Source organism: Antechinus flavipes, chromosome 1 (assembly GCF_016432865.1).
Source record: "Antechinus flavipes isolate AdamAnt ecotype Samford, QLD, Australia chromosome 1, AdamAnt_v2, whole genome shotgun sequence".
Classification (NCBI taxonomy): domain Eukaryota; kingdom Metazoa; phylum Chordata; class Mammalia; order Dasyuromorphia; family Dasyuridae; genus Antechinus; species Antechinus flavipes.
The window spans coordinates 663,196,094-663,219,214 of record NC_067398.1 but is presented as its reverse complement, the minus strand read 5'-3'; the positions used below and the strand labels follow the sequence as shown (position 1 = coordinate 663,219,214).

The following is a 23,121-nucleotide window of genomic DNA, read 5'->3' as shown; positions in this document are numbered from 1 at the left end:
TGAAGGCCCCACAACTCCACAACTACCAGCTGCTCAGGGACCACACCTTTCTTCCCTTTTAACCCTCTGTGGCCTTGATCTTAGGTGACTGGGCTCCAGGATAACCAAAGAACGAAACTCTTTATTCTTATTCGACCACATCCCAAGCATCCTGTTGGTCCTTCTCACGTTGGAGGGGCTTTGTCAGGCCACTCCTAGGAGCTCCAGTCCTTGAGGGCCATCCTCCACCCAAACACAAAGGGTTAACTGGAGAGAGACTCTGGACTTAGGTAACAATTAACTGGGTCCCATTCTCAGGAAGTAAGAATCCATTATCTCTACTCAACATTAAGCACAACTGGTCCTTAAAGAAAACATGGATGGCTTCACCACAGGGCAAAAAGGGACAATTTGGGGAGCCCCTGCCAGGAACTTAGAGTAATTGAGATCAACAAAGCCTCAGTATCTATGATCAGAATAGGTCATGGTCTCTGGTAATGAGAGAGTTCCAGTCCTCAAAAAGAGATTCTTCTCCTAATCCTTAGATTTAGGAACCTTCTGGGTGCAAACAGTTCATCAGCTTAGACTGAGCTATGGGGAAGCTCAAATCTTAATGAGACCTTGTTCACTAAGGCCAATGGATGGAGCCCCTCACAGCCATTTTTTCAGTCAAGGATTGAGCCTCAGTCTCCCCTCTACAACTATAGCAAAAGAGAGCATAAATGTTATTAAGGTAAATGCTATTGTCAACTATTAGGATATCACTGTGGAGACTGACTGTGCCTCCACAGAAGCCCCGACTGTGAGCTGGAAGGTGGGGAATTAGGTTAAATGTGCCCCTGCGCCAAGAAAACAACAAAATAGGGAGCAGAGTCCATTGGAGCAGCAAGGAATATAATCTCAATCTTATAAAAGGTGTCCTCTCAGGGACCAGATCCCATACAATGCTGCCCCACTGAGGAAGGAGGGATGAGTCAGTACTGGAGTCACAGATCATTATAAGGACCTAAGAGATCAGAGGATCAAGAACAATCTGAAACTCAGAGAGGGAACTTGATTTCCCATAGCTATATAGAAAATCAATGGCAGAGCAAATCTTTGTTTTGAATTTGGGTTGTGTTATTCGCTGAATGACACAGGGCAAATCACTTAACCTTTTTCAATCTCAGTTTTGTTCTGTGGAAGAGGGAATTGTACCAAGTGATCTTGGAAGTCTTTCTCAGTTCAAAATCTTATTATAATATGAGTCATCCATTAGCCCATTAACTAGCCCTTCCCTAGGTGAAGGTGGACTCTATCCCAGTTTCCATGAGAAAAGCCATAGCCCTGGCACGTGGCTTCAAGGTCAAAGTACAAAGTAATCAACTTCTATCTTCCTTCTCTTGCCTTTCCCCTATCCACAGGCCTCCTACCCCCTCTAGCCCATCCCCTAACACATATACATTCCTTCCAAAGCAGAGAACCACTGAGGCCCAGGGGTGGACAGATTATGGAGAGAGAGAACTAGTGCAGTTGTTTCCTGGGTGATTGGGAGGAACAACACAAATCGGGACTGTTTTATACTGTCCAAAGTACTTTACACCCATTAGCTTATCTAAGAACTCACATTTCTATTTTACAATGCATTTTTTCTCACAACCACATTTTGAGGTAGATAGTTCAGATATTACTGTCCCCATTTTATAGAAATTTACGCTCAGAAAGGTGAAGTCAATTTGCTTCCTTTTATATGGTGTAGCAGTCAGGAGGCAATCCTAAGGTTTTCTAACTCAAAGTCCATTCAATTCACTTTGAAAAAACCATGCTGTCTCCCGAGTTATAGAAACTTCATTTGATTTTCCTGTCAAAAACAAACTGAGGTCCAGAAAGAACAAAGCATTTGCTAAAGATTACAAAGCTTATAGTAGTAGAGATGGAACTAGTAGCTGCTAGTCCTCAGGCTAGCAGCCCAGTGGTCCAAATCCCTCGATCTCCATCAGTTTAGTAAGTCTTGACTATGCTGTTCTGGGCCCTATGCTTGACTATTCTATAGTTGAGGCAAGAGGAGACACCATTTCAAGAAGTTCTCGGTCTGGCAGGGGGAATAAAAATCACATTCTCAAAATGATAAGAAAATTCAGTACAGAGAACTGAATCGAAAGCATAGTAGAGATCCAGGCAGACAACAGGTTTAAAAGATTAGAGCTAAATATAACCTGAGAAATTACTGAGTCCAACTCTATTTTGCATAAGGAGAAACTGAGGCACAAATTTGACTAAAGTGACACAAGTAGCAAATACCAGAGTCAGAATTTGAATTCAGGACGCCTAATTCCTAGTCCAGAAAATCTTGAATGCTGAAAGTTGTCCTGCCATCCTCCCCATGTCCAAATGCAACTATTTCTAACCTATCTACCAGCTACTGAAAGCATAGGCTTTTGTTGCTCAGCCTGTTGGAGACAGGCTGGAGCAGTATTGGGGACTAAAAGAAGCAGGGAAAAAGGTCTGAAGGACATTCAGATTTGGGGAATGGGATTTCCACCTTGGCAATGCTTTTTCCTTTGGGATTTATGAGTCATCAGACCTTTGAGGGGTTGTCATATAAAGGGGACTGATTTTCTAAGCCTGGATCTAGAATACAGAACTCAACACAGTGGGGAGAAGTAAGCAGGAGGCAGATTTCAGTTCAGCATGAGGACAAACTCCCTAATAATCAGAGCTGCGGGTGACAGTGTGATGGATAGAGATAGTGTGATGGGTAGTGAGATCAAGACCTAATTCTAATACATGCTGTTTTAATGTTTCCAGGTACCTAAGACTTTTAAGTGCAAATTCACTGCCAATTGCCATTAGAATTTCCATAATGTGTGCCCCTTATTGATGAAATCACAGGTCTGAACCAAAAAGAAAAAAAAAAATTAGTTGTTTAGCAATGGAAAGCATAGCCTCCTTTCCCCATAAGCAGAGACAGAGTGATGACCCCTTGGGAATGCTTTAGGGCATTGTTTCCCAGTCATCAGCATCTGCCTCTAGCAAATTTTTTTCTAGTCCACAAAATCCATCCATGTAAAACATCAACCTTCTCTTCCCTTCCCACTGTGTGATAAGCTTGTTCCTGCCTGCTCCCTCCTCTGTGGGTGAAGCTCACCATTCAGGCTGCAAAGGGCTGAGCTACTTGCATAGAGAACTGAGATACTGGACTGTTTTGCAGCCCAGTGTGGATTGGGGAACACTGCTGTAGAATTCAAGACTTCTTAAATTTTTTCTACCAGTGATATCTTTTTGTTTGAGAAATTTTTGTGACCCCATGTATACAGGTATATAAAATAGGTATACAAATAAACATTTATTGATAAGGAATCATAATTTTGTGACCCCCACATTCAGTTATAAGACCCCATCTGGGGTAGCAACCCACAGTTTAAGAAGCTTTGAACTAGATGGTCTCTGAGGTCCGTTCCAGCTGAGATTATGGTTTTTGTCAGGCCAGTGGTGGAACAGAATTCAGTTTTCACAAACTCAGTCTCCAGATTACTTGTTAGAAATATAAAAGGAGGTCTCACAAAAATCCAGTATCAGTGAGATTTCCTCTTATTTTCTCCTTCTGAGTGGTGCTAAATGATCCAGGGCCCTTGTGGCAGCCTTAGCTGTGATCAATCTCATGCTTTTGCTGAGACATCCATTCCTGGTTCTCTCTACTCTAGGCTTTGCTGGGATCCTGGCTCTCGGAAGGTGATGATGGAAGGGCGTTTAGGAGCAGTGTGGGGAGAACAGCAGGGGAACTCCGAGAGCTCCTTGTCCCCAGTTGGGGCATCATCCGAGAAAACAGTCAGCTCTTCCCCTTGCCAGGTCAGGGCCAACTCTAGATCCAGCTCCTCCAGGTCTTCACCTTCTAGGCTGTTGGGAAGCTCCCTTACTGATTCTGGCTGGTCTGGCTTCGGCCCAAAGGCCCAATCTGCACATAAGAATATAGATAGGACAACCTTTTTCCTCCTCTTGCGCTTTTCCTCCCACCTTCACCAAGGGCCTGGAAGATCGGCAAGGGCCAGAAGCATCCTTATTTTCCAGATGAAAAAGCTGAGAGAAAATAGGGAATATACCCATGCTGTGACACAGGCTCAGGACGCAAAGCTAGGTGTCCTGGCTCTTACCTGACGTTCTCTCTCCTAGAAAGGGTGTTAGGGTAAATCACATTTCTCGCTGTGGTCCCCCTTTTTCCATGGATGGAGGGCAGGGCAGGAAGCCTTCCAGGTTTACCTCATCATTTCTTCTTCTCTCCCCACACCAACATTGGTCTGGTGCTTGCCCGTTTACAAAGTATATTATGTACATTGTCTCAGATGGGCCTGCACAATAACCTTAGTGAGGCAGAGAGTGATTATTATGATTATCTTACAGCTAAGGAGTCGAAGGCTGAGAGAGACAGTGTTACACTAACCCTAACTCTAAATTCTTGGTATCACAAAGCCAGTAAACTGAGGAAGCAGAATTTAAATGCAGGCCTCTGGACTTGAAAGCAAATTACTATTGTTCAAATGTTTGTAAATGATATTGTATTAATATGCAGATATACTTAATAGAATAAACAGTAGGTAGTCTTTTTCTTGTCATATATGTTCTCAATAGTGCAGGTCTTAAGATGTGGGGTTCTGGGTTTTTGGAAATTTAGAAAAGGATTATCATACTTGAAACTGACAAGCACCATACTTTAAGCGCCAGGTAATCTCCATCACATTCACAAATGAGCTCTTCCCTGGATGAGGGGAGAAGGGGGAGAGAGCCAGCCCCCTCTGCCCCACTATATTCCCCAAGGGCTCCCCAGGAGGAGCCTCACCTTAGCCCTGTCTCAGGAAGGGAGGCTGGAAGCACATGAAGGGGCAGCTTCTACCTTGCTCTCTAGAAGGCTCCCAGGAGGAGGCAGGCTCCAAGGACTCACCAGCCAGGTCATGCATGAGGTCTTTGATGAGGTGCCCAACAATGGCATAGGCCACAGCTATGACCACGAGGGCAGCAAGCAGCAGGTACAGCACGTACTTGGGCAGGGGCACAGCATCTAGGGCAGGTGGTCGATAGTCCTCAAACAGGGGCGGCTCCTTAGTTTGGTCCTCAAACTCCTCTTCCAGCAGGTGCCGAGAGCCCCAGCCCCCTACCATCCCGACCTTCAGCAGGGGGGTCTAACAGGGGGATATGGGGCATGGTGCCCAAGAGACTGGCAATGTTGGAGTGACTCATCCCCAAGGATGGCAGCGGAAGCATTAAGGGTCTTAGGGACTTAAGAGGATTGTGGAGATTATCGTGAGGGTGGGAGGATGGAACAGAAAGACTTGGTGGGGCCCAGAGACCACAGGATCAGACGACCAGTCTGGCAGGGCTGAGACTGAAGCCACATCTCCTGGACTCTGGTCCACTATATGACTAGGACCTCATAGAAGGAATCACCATTACTCCTTTCCCTTCCTAGGGTATGATGGAAATTGGCTGGGGGACTTCCCACATCCTAGTCAAGCATTTCCCTACAGAATTCTGGTCTTGAGATGGTTGGATGTAGGGCAGGGAAACATGGTAAAAGTTGTTGGGGTTCCCTCAAGGGGTGTGGCCTAAATAGGAGCTCAGACTCTCCACTGACAGATTGAGCTTAGAAATTATCTCATTGAACTTTTCCCTTTACAAATGAGGAAACTGAGACCCATAGGGGAAGATGTTTATTCATAGTGAGTTAATAGCAGCTAGGACCAAAGCCAGATCTCCTGATTTTCAGTCTAGGATTCTTTGTTTGTTGTAAATGTTCCTTTATTTAATATATTTACTTATGAATCATGTTGGGAGAGAAAAATCAGAACAGAAAGGAAAAATGAGAGGGGAAAAAATGGATATTTTCTATCCAAAGTTTATTGGGATTACCTTGAATCACTGAACCACTGAGTATGAGCAAGTCTGTCATAGTTGATCATTGCATAATCTAGCTGTTCCTGTGTAAAATGTTTTCCTGGTTTGCTTGTTTTGCTCAGCATCAGTTCATGCAAATCTTTCCAGGCCTTTCTAAAATCAACTTGTTCATTTTTTATAAAACAATAACATTCCATTACTTTCATATAGCTTAACTTATTCAGCCATTCCCCAATTGATGGACATCTATTCATTTTTCAATTCTTTGCCACCACAAAAGAGCTACTACAAACATTTTTGGATATGTGAGTCCATTTCTCTTTTTTATGCTCTCTTTGGGATATAAGCCTAGTAGACACAATGTTGGATCAAAGGGTGTGCAGTTTTATAGTCCTTTGGGCATAGTTCCAAACTACTCTACAGATTGGTTTGAATCAGTTCACAACTCCACCAATAATGTATTAGTGTTCCAGTTTTCAATCCCCTCCAATCTTATCTTTTCTCATCATTACCCAATCTGGAAGGCATGAGTAATCTCAGTTACATTTCTCTGGTCAATAGTTTTAAAGCATTTTTTCATGACTATAGATGGTTTTAATTTCTTCATCTGAAAATTGCTTGTACATATCCTTTGTCCATTTATCAGGGGAATGACTTGTATTCTTATAAAATTGACTCAGTTCTTTATATATTTTAGAAATGAGGCCTTCATTTCCAATAGACTTGTGATGGAGAACCATCTGCATCCACAGAGAAGAGTATGGGGCCTGAATGTGGATCTCAACATATTTTCACCTTTTTTTTAAAAGTTTGCTTGCTCTTTTTCCTTTTCTCCCTTTTGATCTGATTTCTCTTGTGCAGCATGATGTGGAAATATGTTTAGAAGAATTGTACATATTTAACCTATACTGGATTACTAGCAAGGGAGTAATCTATACTAGATTACTAGGGAGGGAGAAAAATTGGAAAAACAAGGTTTTGTAAGGGTGGATGTCAAAAATTAACTTTGCATGAATTTTGAAGAATAGTTATTTTTAAAAAGTGAGGTCTTTATTAGAAACAGCAGCTAGAAAAATTTTTCTCCAGCTTTCTCTTTTCTTTTTAATCTTGGCTATGTTGGTTTTATTTGTGCAAAAACAAAAAAAACTAATGTAATCAAAGTTGTCCATTTTGCTTTCCATAATGTATTTTGGTTCTCTGACCATAAATTCCTCCCTTCTCCAAAGATCTGACAGGTAAACTATCCTTTGCTCTTCCCAATTTGCTGATAGTATATATCATCCTTTATGCCTAAATCATGTACTCATTTTGACCTTATAGAGTGGTCAGTAGTTCTTAAACAGGGGACTTCTTAGGAAGTTAATTGATGGCTTACTTAATTTCTTTTTCTAAAATGGGAAATTTCAATGATTTATTTCCTCTTCTATTAATCTGGACAATTTATATTTTTATAAATATTCATCCATTTCAATTAGAATGTCAAATTTGTTGGCATACAATTGGGCAAAATAACTTGTTTAAATTTATTCATCATTAGTGGTTAAGTTGACTTTTCACTTTTGATGCTGGTAATTGGTTTTTTCTTTCCTTTTTCTAATCAAATTAACCAAAGATTTATCTATTTTGTTGGTTTTTCATAAAACCAACTTAGACGTATTAATTAGTTCAATACTTTTCTTATTTTCAATTTTATAAATCTCTTTGATTTTCAGAATTTCTAATTTGGTATTTCATTGGGGGGTTTTAATTTCTTCTTTTTCTAGTTTAAAATTCTTTACAACAAACAACTGAATTGAGAATAAGGATTAAGGAATAAGAATTAGAATTATTGGAGATCCCAAGATCTCCATTCGTATAGCAATGAACAGAAGAGTTGGGTCAAGAAGTCAGAACTTGTGACAACTAGCTCAAGATGGAGATACAGCCCTTCAGCATTTCTCTTTTAATCACCCTCATCCCACATAGACACTTCACATGATTTTCTCAGACAAATAATTTAATACTCAGTTCAAATGGGCCTGACTTCTTGCTTTCCCCCAGGTCTAGCCCAGCTCCCATCTCCCTGGGAAGAATCCACTTAAGAACTCTGCCCACTTTGTGATCCATCCCCCTTTCATTTCCCTCAAAAGTTAAGGGTCCCTACTCCCATCCCAATCATCTAACTGGGCAGGTACTATCCATGCTTTTCCCTTCCAGATAGGTAGTAGATGATAGGAAAGAGAATATATATGGGTGGGTTTCCCTCTCCAAGTTGCCCAGATGATCTGGGATATATGGTCAGATGGAGAGCTGAAACTCAGAAAGAGCTTCCTCCAGAAAATCCCAACTATAAAGAAGCTACGCACCTTTTCCCCCAACCAATCTAAATTCTTTTCCAGATCTTCTCCAAAGGGACCCCAATAAGCCTAGTTTTATTGATAAACAATTCCAATTTCCCAGTAAATTTAAATCCCACATTACCATTAGATTCTCCCCACAGAGAACCCTAAAGATCCCAATCTGCTCCTAATTCAATATAGATTCCAACACCTTCTGGTAAGACAGTGATCCCATTCCAATGGTTCTCTTCTGCCCCAAAAAAGATCCCAAACTGCTCCCCAAAGCCCTAACCTACTAGAGATGAATCCCTTCTGAGGCAGATCTGGTCTCCTGCCCACAAAAGAGAGATGATCCACAGAACTGGCCTTGCTCCTAGTAGGTTCTGCATCCCCCTTCCCAGAAGATCCCAGTTGTTCCTATAACCTCCCACCCAGGTCACTTCCCACCCCCAGGACTGTGAGAGGATCAAGGAGGTTCAGGAGCAGAAAGATGAGGCCCAGGCAGGAATGGGGGCAGCTGCCACAGCAGCAGGAGCTTTACAGAGTCAGGAGAGCCCGTCCAGCACAGGCGAGGGCTGGCACAGCTGGCTCAGGCCGTTGGCGTACTGAAACTCGGGCCCGTTCTCATAGGCGTACATGTCCAGGGCCACCTCGCAGCTCTCCCGCACCACGCGCTCCGCGTCAGCCGCATGGGCCCTCAGTGCTGCCAGGCAGTCAGGGTGGGCAATGGAGCCCAGGGCTTCGGCACACTCGTGCCGTACCATGGGGTTCTCGGCTAGGCTGGCCAGCGCGGCTGTAAGCTGGGGGATGCAGGCCTCGTGCTGCAGCTGGCCCAGGACGTAGCCCACCTCATGGCGGAATAGAGCACTGCCGCAGCCCAGACCTGGAGGCGAGAACCAGGAAGGAAAGCCGATCAGGTGAGGGAGCCATCCGAAGGAGAGGGCGGGAGATAGGCGGCCATAGAGAGGCCCTGGGGGCAATCTAGGGGGAAGGGGAGGAGAGTCACCTAGAAGGGAGACTGGAGAGCATTGAGCCTCCCAGAGGCGGTATGAGAGAGAACCAGGAGGAAGGACACATCATCAAAGACAGATATCTCTTTCTCCCAAAACATTTTCCTTCCTAGTATCTCATGCTATCCTCTGAACCTCCTGGGAGACAAAGAAGAATTCCAGATGGGGCAACCAAGGCCCAAACTCACTCTCCAACTTTGTAATTTATACAAATTAGAAATGTCAGGGGGTATAAGCAAGGGCCCAACCTCCTTCACCTCATTCTGGGTGCCCTCCTCACCGTCTGCAAGAGCCAGTGCGGCCTCCTTGCCCCCAGCATTTCGTAGAGCAAACATAGCCCGATAGCGATCGAAAAGGGGACGCGATTCATCCAGCAGCATGGCCCGAAGACGCCCCACATCCTTCTCCTCGGCTGGCGGGGCTGGGTCCACAGACAAATAGGGGCTTCCCGTGGGCTCCCCTCCATTCTGCTGGAGCCACTCTAGCCGTTGCACTGCCAACTGGCAGGTCTCTGCCACCTGGGGACAAGGAGAGGACCCTGAGAAGCCTCCAGGAGCTCCCCCATTCCTTTCAGGGACCCAACCTCTGGTCTGAACCAATGAGATGAAGCAGATCTGGAGTCTGAAGGTCAGCACCCATGATCATGGGTGAGCTATTTAATATCTCTGAGCTAGTCTCCTCATTTGTACAATGAGGCAATGCTTACTTCACAGGGATATTGCAAGGAAAGCATTACAAATCCTAAAAGCAGTTTAGAAATATCCAAATTCAGAGGCATCTAGTTAATGCAGACAGAGCACCAGCCCTGAAATCAGGAGGACCTGAGCTCAAATCTGGTCTCAGACACTTAACACTTCCTGGCTATGTGACCCCGGTCAAGTCACTTAACCCCAACTGCCTCAGTAAAGGGAAAAAAGTCCAAATTCTAGCCTCTGAATTAGAGATGGACACACTGTGTGATGGGAGCAGATCCATATGAAGCCAAGTTACAACTGCCTTGGATGCCAGAGGAGTTTAGACCAGAGGGAGTAAGATGATGTTTCTGAGAATTTTTGCTGGGAATTGTGCAGGGAAGAGAGGGGACCACACATTTGGAAGGAGAAGAGATGAGCTCTAGGAGCTAGCCACAGGCCTGGGATCCCATCCCATCTCTGGGATGCCCTGCTCCATATTATCAGGCAGGCTATGTCCTCTCTCTGGGGGGGCTCCTATTTGCTCACTTTCAAAATTGTGGGGCAAGGGGAAGGGCTAGATTAAATGACATTTAATATTTTAAGCTCTAATGGGGACCTGAAAGCTGGTGATTCAGGAGGGGCAGGTTGTTGGGGATTTCCCAGCATTGCAAAACCTTCTATAAAATGAGAGGATTGCAAATATATGCAGCAGCAGCACTTTTTATGGAAGCAAGAACCCCCAACTGAAAAAAGGGCACCCATCAATTAACTGGACTAGCTGAACAACTTGGAGTATAGAAATATAATTAGAAGGAGCACAAGGCTTTTGCGAGGGTCCATGTTAAAAAATTATCCATGCATATATTTTGAAAATAAAAAGTTTTCATTAAAAAAAATGAAAGAAAAAAAAAAGGAATACAAGCTGAGATAGTTTTTTCTTTGTACTTGGGTCCCAATACCTAGCACAGTACCTGGCACATAGTAATACTTAACAAATACTTGATTGATTAATAAATGTTGAATGAATAATCATAAAAAATATAATTAGATATTATTGCTCTGTAAGAAATGAGAAATCTGATAAGCTTAATAAAACTTGGATGACCAGATACAAAAGGAAGTAAGCAGAAGCAAGCAGTATCAAGAAGACAATAACAAGTTGACCATAAAAATAAAAAAAGCTCAGACCAATGCCACAGGCAATCCTGCCTCCAGAGGACTGACGATGAAACACACCTCCCTCTTTTTGTCCTGACAGAGGGGCTCTGCAGATGTGATGTGGGCATCTAATAACAGACAGGGCCAATGAGTTGGTTTGTTTCACTTAATTGTATTTCCTTGTTTCAAGAGAAGATTGTGGAGGTGAGGAGGAAAAGCAGTACTTAAAAAACATAAAGGAGCTTTTAAAGAGGAAAGGGACTAGTCCATGGATTTCCAATGCCTCTGCCAGACCCTTCATAAGCTAATAAAATTTAACCTTTCTAGCTTAAATTTCTATTTTCTATTGCCTTTCTCTCTCTACTCTTTGCTCCAGTACTAAATCCTAGCACCTTACAATATCTTCCCAATCTGATCTCACGAAATAAATAAGTAAACTAAAAAAAACAAACAAACAAAAAACTAAGTAACAGGAGACCTGGAAGCCACTGAGAGGAAAAAAAAAAGAAAATGGTATTATATTACCTCAATGACAGGATCCTTGGAGTATTTCTTCAGGAGTTCCAATACTTCTGGGTTGCCAATGGCTCCCAGAGCCTCTCCTGAAAGAGAAAAGCAGCCAGAGATTATCAAAGCTGGGAGAGTCCTTTGCACACAGAATATTGAGGTTAGAATGGACCTTAGAGAAAAGAAAGAACTAGAAAGGATCTTAGCAATAATCAAGCAGGCCCCACTTCATGTTACAGAAGAGGGAAGGAGGCAAGGAGAGCAGGAGGAAGAAAAGGAGGAGGGAAGGAGGGAGAAAAAGAAGGAAAGGAGGGAGAGAAGTAGAGGGGCCTGCCCAAAGTCCTACAGCAAGTTAATGGAAGAACCAAGACTAGGAACCAGATCTTCTGATTCCCAGGCCGATCCACGGTCTTCTACCCTTTGCACAAGCTTTCCTTATGCTTGAAATCTCTCAGCTTTTATTGGCATTTACTGGATAAGGGTCTAAATTTGTTTGCTTGGTCTCCAAGGTCCTCTACAATCCAGTGCCACTCCGCCTTTCCAGCCTTCTCTCCCGTCATTTCTCTGCACAAGTCTTTCCCTCCTGTGGGCCTCCGCTCACACCCCTGCCAGGAATGCCTCTCCTCTACCTCCTGAATTCCTCTGCATTCCTGAAACCCAACTCCAATCCCTGACGGCCCCGGCTGCCAGGGGCCTTCAATTCATGATACTCATCCAGCTCTGTAAGGCGGGAATCCCTCCCACAGGTGCCCAGTGCAGTCCTTGACAACAGTAGGAGCCACACAAATCTGTGCTGGTGATACTGGATCCCTCCCCCAATGCATGAGAAGTACTGTTAACAGGTCACGGAACGGGCAGGACCACAGGGCCTCACTCACCTGCTTCATGCCGGACCATGGGCTCCTGGCTTGTGTCCTTCAGAACCTCTACTAAGACAGGGATGGCTCTGACATCCTGCATTTGGCCCAGGCAGTAGGCCAACTCATGCTTCAGCAGGGCTGACTCATCCCCGAAGGCCTGGCTGATCCATGAAATGGCCCCAGGCCCACCCAGCCCCCGAAGGGTGAACAGGGCCCGGAAACGGGCCTGCAGGGGCTGCTTAGGATCCACGAGGGTCTGCCCAATGGCCTCTACCTCCTTCTCTGTTACCATGGTGCTTGCAATCCAAAGGCTTCTGCCAGGCTGGCTAAGGTGACTTGTGGGCTTGGATCCTGCGGGAAAAGAGTTCAAGGTAAAGTCTCCTGCACCTAGAATCCCAGCAGCTCAGCAGCTCAATTTGTTCTGTTTGACCCCTCGGGGAATCTGGGTTCACTCAATCCTGAACAAAAAAAGGTTATTAGCTTCCACCACCGTCAGAGACTGCAACTCCCCCAAGCTGCTCATTTTACCTTAGGCCGGCTCTGTAGGGAAATTTTTTCTTTAATAAAACCTCAATCTGCCTCTTGGCTTCTTCTGTGAACCACTGGGAGAAATACAATAAACCCCAAGAGCCAGTTTAAGGAGTGCAGGAGATAGTGTCAGGTTGGGGTCATAAAAGACCCAAGTTCAGATCTGGTTTCAGATACTTAGTAGCTGTGTGAACTGGGGCTAGTCACTTAATTTCCATTTGCTCCAGTTTTCCCATCTGTACAAAAGGGGGAGCACCTACCTCCCAGGGCTGCTATGAGGGCCAAATACACGACAATCATAAAGCACTTAGAACAGTGCCTGGTACATAGTAAGTGCTGTGCAAAGCTTAGCTATTATTATGATTATTGCTGTTAATGGTACTTTATAGCAGAAACAAGCAGCTGGGGGGATTAGGAGACCTATCATGTGGGAGGCTGTGCTCAAATTGAACTTTGTTGGGAGAGTCTAGGAGGCAGAGGTGAAGAGGGAATGCAGCCCATGCACAGCGACAGCCTGAACAGAGGTATGGGGATGAGAGATGAAATATAGTATGGTGAAAAAAAAGCAAGACAATAAAGCATGGTTTAAAAAAAAAAAAAAAGGGCAAGATGATCAGTTTGGTTAGAATAAAGGATAAAAAGAAAGCCAATGTAATCAATTAGCCCAGAAAGGCTGACTGGAGACAACTTTAAATTCCAAAAGGAAAGATCTGTATTTCATCCTAGGAGCAAGAGAGAGGCAGTGGAATAGCACGGGAAATCTCTCTTTTTCTAGAGAGCAATCTGGAACTATGCCCAAGGGGCCACAGAACTGGGGATATCCTTTGGTCCAGCAATACCACTGCTAGATATACAGTGCAAAGACATCATTAAAAAAGGGACACGTACCAAAATACTTATAGCAACTCTTTTTGTGGTGGCAAAGAAATGGAAATTGAAGCGATGCCCATCCACTGGGGAATGGCTGAACAACTGGTGGTATATGAATGTAATGGAATGCTATTGTGTTCTAAGAAATGATGAACTGGCAGATTTCAGAAAAACCTGGATTTACATTAAATGATGCTGAGTAAGGGGAGCAGAACCAGGAGAATATTACAGATTAACAGCAAGACAGTGTGATGATCAATTGTGATTGACTTAGTTCTTCTAAGCAATACAGTATTCCAAGACAATTCCAAAAAACTTGTAAGGGAAAATGCCACCTGCCTCCAGAGAAAGAACATGGGAGTTTAAATGCATATTGAAGTATATTATTTTCAATTTGTTTCCCTGCCATGGTTTTCTCCTTTTTTTCCTGATTCTTCTTTCACAGCAAGACTGATATGGAAGTATGTTTAAATGATTGTGCATGTATAACCTGTATTAGATTGCTTGCTGTGTTGAGGAAGGAGGGAAGGAAGGAAGGGGGAAACATTTGAACTAAAATTTTTATAAAAATGAATGTTGGTGGGGCAGCTAGAAGGCACAGTGGATAGAGCACCAGCCCTGAAGTCAGGAGGAGCTGAGTTCAAATTTGACCTCAGACACTTAACACTTCCTAGCTGTCTGATCCTGGGCAAGTCACTTAATCCCAATTGCCTCAGGGAAAAAAAAAAAAGAATGTTGGAAACTATCTTTACAAAGATAGTAATTAGGAAAAAAAAGTAAAATTAAGTTAACAAATAAAGGAATATCTCTTTGACAGCTACATGGAGTATGGACTTTGGGGAGAAGGAGTGGTGGAAGATCAACGAGGATCTTAATACTATTCAAGCAAGAGAGGATGAGGTCCCTAATGAGGGTGGTAGCTCTATATAGAGGGAGCATCAACAAAATTTGCCAATTGATTGGTTAGATGAGACAAAGCAGAGTGTGGCATCCAGGATGATTCCAAAATTGGGAATCTGGGTACCTAGAAGGATGTGCTTCCCTAGACAAAACCAAGGCCGTTTGGAAGTAGCACAGATCTGGGGAGAAAGAGAATGAGTTCTGCTTTAGATACAAAGCTTGGTTAGAAGTACCCATGAGAGATCCAGATAGACATGGACAACAGGCACCAGATATTCTGGGTATCACTATCCATCATCTGATCTTAAATCTTTTTTTCCAGGCTAAAATATCACTAAATTCTTTCAACAATTCTTGTGGAATTGACAGAGATCATAGGATTAAGCAGAACTGAGCAGGGCACTGTACTCAGCCTGAGGAAGCCAGGAACCTTTGGAGAAGGTGGAATGGACAGAGGCAACTTCAGGACCAGGCAAACCCGGGTTCAAGTCCCTCCTTTGACACATACTGGCCATAAGACCCTGGGCCACTTCTTAATGATCTAGGCAACTTTCTAAAACCAGAAGTTGCAGATAATAATAGCTCATAATTATGTATAAATATTTCCAAAGCATTTTTATATGTTATCTGATTTGATCCTCACAACTCTGTGAGATAGGTGCTATTATTCCAATTTTATAAATGGGGAAACTGCCCCAGAAAGGTTGAGTCATTTGTCCAGGCCAAACAGCTGGTTAGTATCTGAGTTGGAATTTAAACTCAGGTCTTCCTAATTCCAGCTCCAGTGCTTAAAAGCCTCATAAGAGAGGGAGGGTCCTCACCTGGGAATTCCCTATACCAATGAAATCTGACCCCCCAACTAAGAATTAACGTCCTTCCTCAAATGTGGCCTTCAGAACTGAACATGACACTCCAGACTGAGGGCTAAAGCATGGCTTTTATAGAGCTTTCATTCTGTATGACTCTCAGGGTCTGGCCCCAGTGCTGCCTATTCCAACCAGAGAGAATCCAGCTCATCTCTAAGATAATCTGGCTCTTTTAGATTTCTCATACTTGACAAATGATAGCTGGGCACCCCCACAGCTGAGCTCTTCCTCTAGACCAAGACCCCCGAGATCAAGGGCAAGACATTCATTCACTCAATGATTCCTCCCAACATGCATCATAGGGCTATTCACATACCATGTATGTGCTCAAGAAGAAATAAATACTTATTATATAGGTTCAAATGCAGACCATACTTTTCCTTCAAGTCTGATTTGAAAAATCCTAAATGACCTCCAATCAGCATCTTTCTCATCCCTTTATTTCTTTTAAAAATATTTTATATTTTATTTTCACATGTAAAAATAATTTTTGATATTCATTGTTAAATTATGAGTTCCAAATTCTATTCCTCTCCCCATTTCTTTCAAAAAGGTCTCATTTTAGAGCTGTAAGCCTCATTTGGAGGCAGTAGAATGGCAAAAAGTATACCATTAAAGTCATATATGGCAGCTAAAGGAAGTCAGCTGGTCCAAAGCAAGGTATCGGTGATAGGTAGATAATACATGTTGTCCCAGGAGTATCCACATGATGTAAAAAGATCTGGAGGAAGAGGGTACCCAGCATGTAAGAAGGACCTTCTTAGCAGAATTGATTGTTCCTGGGGACAAGTATTGGAAAGAATGAAGGGGACAAGTACTGCAAAGAATGAGGAAGTTCAGATGGAATACAATCTGCACCGCTGGAAGGAACATGAGAAGAATGTCTAAAGTATTTAAGTATGGTATTAAAATATTTTATCCTAAGAGAACAGATATGGATTATGTAGCTCTTTTAATTACTGACAATTAATTAACAAAAGCAACTAGAGGTGCAGTGATAAGAGTGCCACACCTGGAGTCAGGAAGACATCTTCCTAAACTGAAATTTACCTCAAATTTACTAGCTGGGTGCCGTTGGGCATGTCACAACCCTATGTGCTTCTGTTTCTTCATCTATGAAGAAAATGAAAAAAAACATTCCACTACCTCTGCCAAGAAAATCCCAAATAGGATCATTAAGAATCAGACATGATTGAAACCACTGAATACCAACAAAAAACTGTAGATGGAAAGTGGAAAATTAACTGTAGAGTCCAGTGCCAGCTTGGAAAAGTTGGGGAAGTTTAGTTCCACCCTCCAGCTCTTCCACATGAAAAGAGAGAAGGCTGAGAGTGCTGGAAAAGTGGAGAATATGAGTTAACAAACTGATATTTCAGGGATCAGATGAAAATATAATTATGGAATATTTATTACAAAAAAAGTGCAAAAAGACATAGATGACTTGTCAGTATGTGGCCTGCAAGTACCTTATATACCCCTTCTATTTGAGAGCTCTATATCTTCTACTTATTCCATCATCAGCTCTCATTGGTTTCCCTGATGATTCTATATAGATGGTTCCTTGATCTACAATTCTAATCCTCCTCTCTCTACTGAATCCCAGTCAGACAAACAGCATTAACTGCCTTGCCGGATGTGCCCTAGGCATCTAAAGCCCACTTTTGTCCAAATCGGTTATTGTGGTCCTCAAACTTACCCCTTTTCTGATACTGTCAAGGATACCACTCATCCTCCCATTCACTCACTGCTCACTCACCCTATACAGCCCATCCTCAAAGAAATAACCTTCAACATTTCTGCTGCGTATCTCCTCTCCATTCACAAAGCAATAACTTAGTTGAGGAACTAATTATTTCTTTTTTCAAATAGTATTTTATTTTTCCAAATACATGCAAAGACACCTTTACAAAACCTTTTTTCTCTCTCTCTCGCCTTACTCCCCTAGATCGCAAGTTAAATAGGGCATTAATCACTTCTACCCCAACTTATTGCAAGTCTTCTAACCGTTCTCTAATCCACCCCCACTCATCAATTTCCCCAGAATTGTAGACCTGACTATTTTACTTCCTCCCTATTCGATAAACTTCAGGGTCTCCCTATACCATCCGGTGAAGATGTCATCCCTAGAGACTGGGGGATGGGACCTGATACAGGATCAACCAACCAATAGGGAGCACTTGTTAAATGTCTGCTGTATACAACGGGATTCCAAAGTTAGGGAAGAGGGAAGGAAAAAACGTGGTCCCTGCCCTTAAGGGACTCACCGTCTAACGCGAGGGGGAAAGGAAGAGCGCAACAATCAAGAGGTTCAGGGTGGGGATTCCCCCACTCCACGCAGATAAACTTGTTTAAAGATGGGATCGCTCAGGGAGAAAAAGGAGGGAAGGAGAATCAGGCGGGGACTCTCGGAACCAGCTCCTTCCCTCAGCCCCCGGCTGTGGAAAGGCTAGATCTCCCACGAGGAAGATCCGATCCCAGGCCTGATCCCTACGGAACCTCCCGTCCTCCCGCCCAGGGGAGAAGATCCGCTGGATCCCCAAGTGCCCGTAAAACTCCAACCCATTACCTCAATCCTCACCTGGCAGCTCACCCGGCGGCAGCAACACCCGCAACTCCTAGTACGCTCTGGGAGCAACCATCTTTCCCATCACGTGGCTTTGCCCAGAACGTACCAATGTGAACAGAAGAGGGGAACACGCGTACCCAAGTTCACCAAGGAAGGAGAAACTTCGGAAATACTAAAGGAACTGAGACCTGGGGACTTACACGTCGCGTTTAAAGTAGTCTACTACGTCCTCTATGTAGTTCTTGCCCCAAGAAGTGGACAAAAAGAGACGGACTGTTTGTCCCTCTAGAAAAGGGGTTCCCCTTCCGCATGAAGTGGTAGGTGCCGATTCAAACCCGGCATAATAGACGTGCGGCAGAATGCGCGTGCGCTCCACCACCCGCGACGCTTCTCGTGGAGGGACCGAAGGATGCTGGGTAGGGCTTGCGCGGCGAAGGCCCAGTAGGTGGGGCTGGAGCTGTCTCTGGCTTGAGTGACTGGTTACCTCGGGCGCCGGTACAATTCATTCTAAAAGGCTTCAAAAACTTTACAACTCCACTTATTGGCGCCCTGTCTCTCCGTTGATGAGTGTTTGGTCCAGAGCTGTAATTTCAGCTGCGTAGGGAAACTCCCTCCACTGCAGCCCGGCCCCTCCCACTGTGAGTGAGTGACTTGCCCCTGCTGAGACGGCGCGCCGCGGCCCCCCACTCGCGTCACCCTTACGTGATTCGCGGATTCGGTTCTCCCTGTACGCGCTACCTCTCCTGGAGGAAACAGGAGGGAAATACGGGTGGAGTGGGGAAAGCAAGCACTGGATAGGCAATTGGGGTGAACCCCAGGCTTGGCTGCCGTTCATTTACACCAATATAAATCTGGACAAATTGTGTTCCTCCTCAGAGCTTCAGTTTCCCCTCGCCATATAAAAAGCAATATTTCCTTTTTTTTCCTTGCCTTTTTCATTTTGTGAAACTTATTTTTTTTTTTTAGTTTTTAAACAATTTTAAAAATCATGGCTCATGTATTTTGTTTTATTTTTCACAAATATATGTAAATATAGCTTTCAGTACTGATTTTTATAATATTTTGTGTTTCAGATTTTTTGGTCCCTCCCTTACTTCCCCCCTCTCTCTCCTTTACTCCCCCCTCCCTAAGACAGCAAGCGATGTGATATAGGTTTATACATGTACAATCCTTTTAGACACATTTCTATTTTTGTCATGTGCAAGAAAAATCAGCTGGTCATTCACTTTTGAACTGCTTACTAAAGTTATTTTGAGAATCAAAAAAGATTTTGTTTAAAAGGACTCTTTGTAAAACTTAAAAGACCTAAATTCCTCACTCAAAAATCATCTCTTAGAGTACTGTCTCTATGAGTCAACAAGCATTTTATTAGATCCCTTCTATGTGCCAGGCACTTTGCCAGATCTTTACTGGGTATACAAAGAAAGGCAAAAAATAATCCCTGACACCTCCTCTCCCCCCAGGAGCTCATTCTCTGATTGGGGAAATCACATGCAAATACATATGTACAAACAAGAGAGATACAAGATAACTGAGAGTTTTTTCAAGAAAGGCACTGAAGTGAAGCTGGTCAAAGCAGAGCCCCATTCTCAGTCCCTGATAACTAAGGAAAAAATGATATAAAGACAAGTCAGGAAAAGGCATGAAAGATTCCATTTATGTTTTTAAGTACAACTGCATTTAACAGTCTTTGATGAGAGCTATAGAGTACATGTTCTGCAGAACATCCTCCTCCTTAGATGAAGAGACATTTTCTGTTGAGTCAGCATAGGTCCTTTCTTTTGTGAAAAAGTCAGTTTTGTCTTTCTCCTCTTCCTTCTTCAAAATACTCTTGCCTTTCTTCTAAGAAAAGAAAGTTCCTGGAAGATAGAATTATTATTATATTTTAGATCCTCATTCGTTATTGTTTGGTTGTATCCAACTCCTAGTGACCCCATTTGGGGTTGGAGTGATTTGCATTTTACTTCTCCAACTCATTTTATAGATGAGGAAACTCAGGTAAACAGGGTGAAGTGACTTGCTCAGAGTAACACAGCTAGTAAATGTCTGAGGCAGGTTTTGAACTCAAGAAGATGAGCCTTCCATACTCCCAGACTTAGTTCTTCATCCAGTGTACCATCTGGCTGCCCTGATTCCTTTAATCGTGTCCCTAACTGGACAGATAAAAGATAATAAATTCATTCAGAAGTCAAGCGTACCATATGTCCAAAATATTGTCCCACAGAGAAAGACATAAGTAAAACACAGCCCTGGTTCTCAAAGATTTAGTCAAATCAGCAAGCATTTATTAATCACCCACTATGTGCCAGGCACTGAGCAAGGCATACAAAGAAGGGCAATAACAGTTTGAAACTTGAGGAGCTGAATGTATTAGGGGAGATAAGATGTAAACAACCAGCAAATTATCTGTGCAGAACAGATTAGATAATCAGCAGAGGGGGAAGGCACTGACAGTAACAGGGATTTAGGGAAACCAGGAGGCAGAGCCAAGGAGGAAGAGAATTTTAGTTATGGAGGACAGTCAGTGAAAATGTCTGAAGTCAGGAGGAGTGACTGGTGCTAAGAAAAGCAAGAAAGCCAATGTCCCTGGATAGTAGAGTTTGTGGAGGTGAATAAGGTGTCAGAAGCCTGAAGGTAGGAGGTATAAAAAGCTTTAAAAGCCAAACAGAGGGTTTTATATTTTATATTTATGCAAAGAACTTCTAGAAGTGATTGAATTGGGGGGAAGGGTGACTTGTACTTTAGGAATTAGAATGGAGTGAGATGAGACCAATCAACAGAGGAAAGAAAAGGATTTACAAAAAAGAGGTTACTAAGATGTGACAATTTGGATAAGAGTTGAGAGTAACACACCTCTAGGTTAAGATTCTGGATCGAAGAGGATGGTAGTATTCTTGAGAATAATGGGAAAGTTCAGAAGTATTTGGATGAAAGGAAAATGAATTTACTTTTGGACCTAATTAAGTTTGAGGTGTCCATGGGACCCGGAATCCATTGGATATTCAATGGCAATAGGCAGTTGGGAATACAAAAACGAAAATTAGTGAGAGAGGTTCTAGATCTGAGAATCATTTGCATAGAGATTGGGAACTAATGAGATTACCAAGTGAAATCATATTAAGGGAGAAGAGGGCCCAAGATGTAGCACTAGCCTTGACCTCAATGAAGATCTGACAGATAGAAAGGGAGTGTGGGCAGATAGGAGAACCAAAAAAGAACAATGTCACAAAAACTTAAACAGAGTATCAAGGCGAAGAGGGAGATGACCCTGTCAAAGGCTGCAGAGAGTCTAAGAAAAATGAGGGCAGATAGAGTTGATCAATGAGAGATTCCTGGTTACTTTGTAAAGAGCAGGTTCAGTTGGATGCTAAGGTCAGAAGCAGAAAATCAAGAGGAGTGAGGAGAGGACTTGGAAGGGTAACTGGATTGTAGAAGGTCTTTTCAAGATATTTAGCCATCAAAAGGAAGTGAGAGAGAGGACCATAGCTAAGCAGGGGGTGAACATATCAAGGGACAGTTTTTTTTTTGAGATTGGGGAGGACATGGCAGTGGGTCAATAAATGTTTATTAAGCACCTACTATGTGCTAGGCATTGTGCTAAATGCTAAGGATACAAAAAGAGGCAAAAGCAAGTGCTTATAATCAAAGAATTTACAATCAACATTATGATCTAGAGGAAGACAAGTATATACAGGATAAGTAGGAAGTAACAGGAAACATGCTAGAATTAGGAGGGATTAGGGAAGGCTTCCTATAGAAAATAGAATTTTAATTCCAATTTAAAGGAAGCCAAGAGACAGAGATGAAGAGGGATGGAAGAATAGTTGGGAAAAATGCCCAGAACTGAGACATGGAATGTTTTTTCATGCAATAGCCAGAAGGCCAATGCCATTAGATCAAAGAGTACATAGTGGGGATTTAGATGTAAGAATTGTGCAAAAGTAGTAAGGGTGGGGCTACAATGCAAAGAACTTTGAATGCCAACCACAATTCTGTATTTGATGCTGGAGGCGTTGGGGAGCCACTGGAGTTTTTACATTTTTAGGAGGTGACATGGTCATTCAGAACTTTAGAGAAATTACTTTGGCTGCCAAATAGAAGATGGATAAAGGGGAGAGAGAATAGGCAGAACCATCAAAAAGCTATTTGTAATAGACCAGGTATGAGTTGTTGAGAGTCTGTGCTAGGGTGATGTCATTATCAGAGGAGAAAAGGGCCAATTGGAGAGAAGTTCAGAGGTGAAATCAACAGGCTTTGGTGACAGATTGCTCATTTGGAATAAGAAATAATGAGGAATCCTGGATGACACTTGGATTGGGAGACTGGGAAGATGGTGTGGCCTTTAGAGAATTTAAAATAGGAAAAGATAATGAGTTCAGTTTGGGATATGTTGCATTTAAGATGGCTGCTCCTCTTGGAGATATGTGAAAGGCAGTTGAAGGGGTGAGACTGGCAGTTAGCAGAAGAGCAGTTAGGCCAGGACAGATAGACTTGAGAATCATCAGTGTCAAGGTGATAATTAAGTCCATGGGAGATGGTGGGCTTGCCAAATTTTGAGACAAGAGAAGGAAGCCCAGGACTCTAGTAGACACCTCTAGTGAGAGGGCAGACTGGGATGAGGAGCCAGTAAAGGAGAAAGAGAAGGAGCAATCAGACAGATAGGACAGAACCAGGAAAGATCAGTGTCCTAAAGACCTGGAGGTAAGAGAGTGACAAAAAGACAGTGATCAGCAGGGTCACACGCTACAGAGAAGTAGAAGAGAAGGAGGATGGAGAAAAGTCCACTGGACCTGGCAATTATGAGGTCATTGGCAACTCTAGAAAGAGCAATTTCTGTGGAATGATGAGGTCAAAGGCCTGAGTATAAGGGATTAAGAGAAGAGAAAGTGGAGATGCTAAGAGGTACCTTCTTAAGAAATTTGGCCACCCAGAGAAGGTAGGAGATGGTGATTAATGGGAAGGAGCTGGTGAAAGTTCTTTAAGGTTGGGCAGGTTTACTGGCAGCTGGTAGAGAGAGAGG

General features: G+C 43.2%; 2 protein-coding genes across 3 annotated transcripts; both read right to left on the bottom strand.

Moving 5' to 3' along the window:
- Positions 1-34: 34 nt before the first annotated feature.
- On the bottom strand, positions 35-7,716 carry SMIM44 (small integral membrane protein 44). The gene is made up of 2 exons (XM_051971981.1): positions 4,895-7,716; positions 35-3,913 (listed from the first exon to the last, which is right to left on the bottom strand). The coding sequence occupies exons 1-2, from the start codon at positions 5,109-5,111 to the stop codon at positions 3,654-3,656; spliced, it is 477 nt and encodes a 158-aa protein (XP_051827941.1). The 5' UTR covers positions 5,112-7,716; the 3' UTR covers positions 35-3,653.
- A 106-nt stretch (positions 7,717-7,822) lies between these two features.
- On the bottom strand, positions 7,823-19,006 carry DOHH (deoxyhypusine hydroxylase). 2 transcript variants are annotated; one of them, XM_051971979.1, is made up of 5 exons: positions 18,102-19,006; positions 12,390-12,722; positions 11,530-11,606; positions 9,453-9,690; positions 7,823-9,045 (listed from the first exon to the last, which is right to left on the bottom strand). In XM_051971979.1, exons 2-5 carry the CDS (start codon positions 12,661-12,663, stop codon positions 8,708-8,710), a joined length of 927 nt encoding a protein of 308 aa, XP_051827939.1. In that variant the 5' UTR covers positions 12,664-12,722; positions 18,102-19,006; the 3' UTR covers positions 7,823-8,707. The 2 variants fall into 2 exon arrangements, with proteins under 2 accessions (XP_051827939.1, XP_051827938.1); XM_051971978.1 differs by having other exon boundaries at positions 18,114-19,005.
- Between the last annotated feature and the right edge of the window lie 4,115 nt (positions 19,007-23,121).

What these genes read in the sequence shown, in the direction of transcription:
- SMIM44 (XM_051971981.1), bottom strand. Translation starts at nt 5,111, where the DNA reads ATGGTAGGGGGCTGGGGCTCTCGGCACCTGCTGGAAGAGGAGTTTGAG. An exon ending in CCTCATGCATGACCTGGCTG is followed by an intron (nt 3,914 to 4,894) that starts GTGAGTCCTTGG and finishes TCTTATGTGCAG; the next exon opens with ATTGGGCCTTTGGGCCGAAG.
- DOHH (XM_051971979.1), bottom strand. Translation starts at nt 12,663, where the DNA reads ATGGTAACAGAGAAGGAGGTAGAGGCCATTGGGCAGACCCTCGTGGAT. An exon ending in CATGGTCCGGCATGAAGCAG is followed by an intron (nt 11,607 to 12,389) that starts GTGAGTGAGGCC and finishes TTTCTCTTTCAG; the next exon opens with GAGAGGCTCTGGGAGCCATT. An exon ending in CCAAGGATCCTGTCATTGAG is followed by an intron (nt 9,691 to 11,529) that starts GTAATATAATAC and finishes CCTTGTCCCCAG; the next exon opens with GTGGCAGAGACCTGCCAGTT.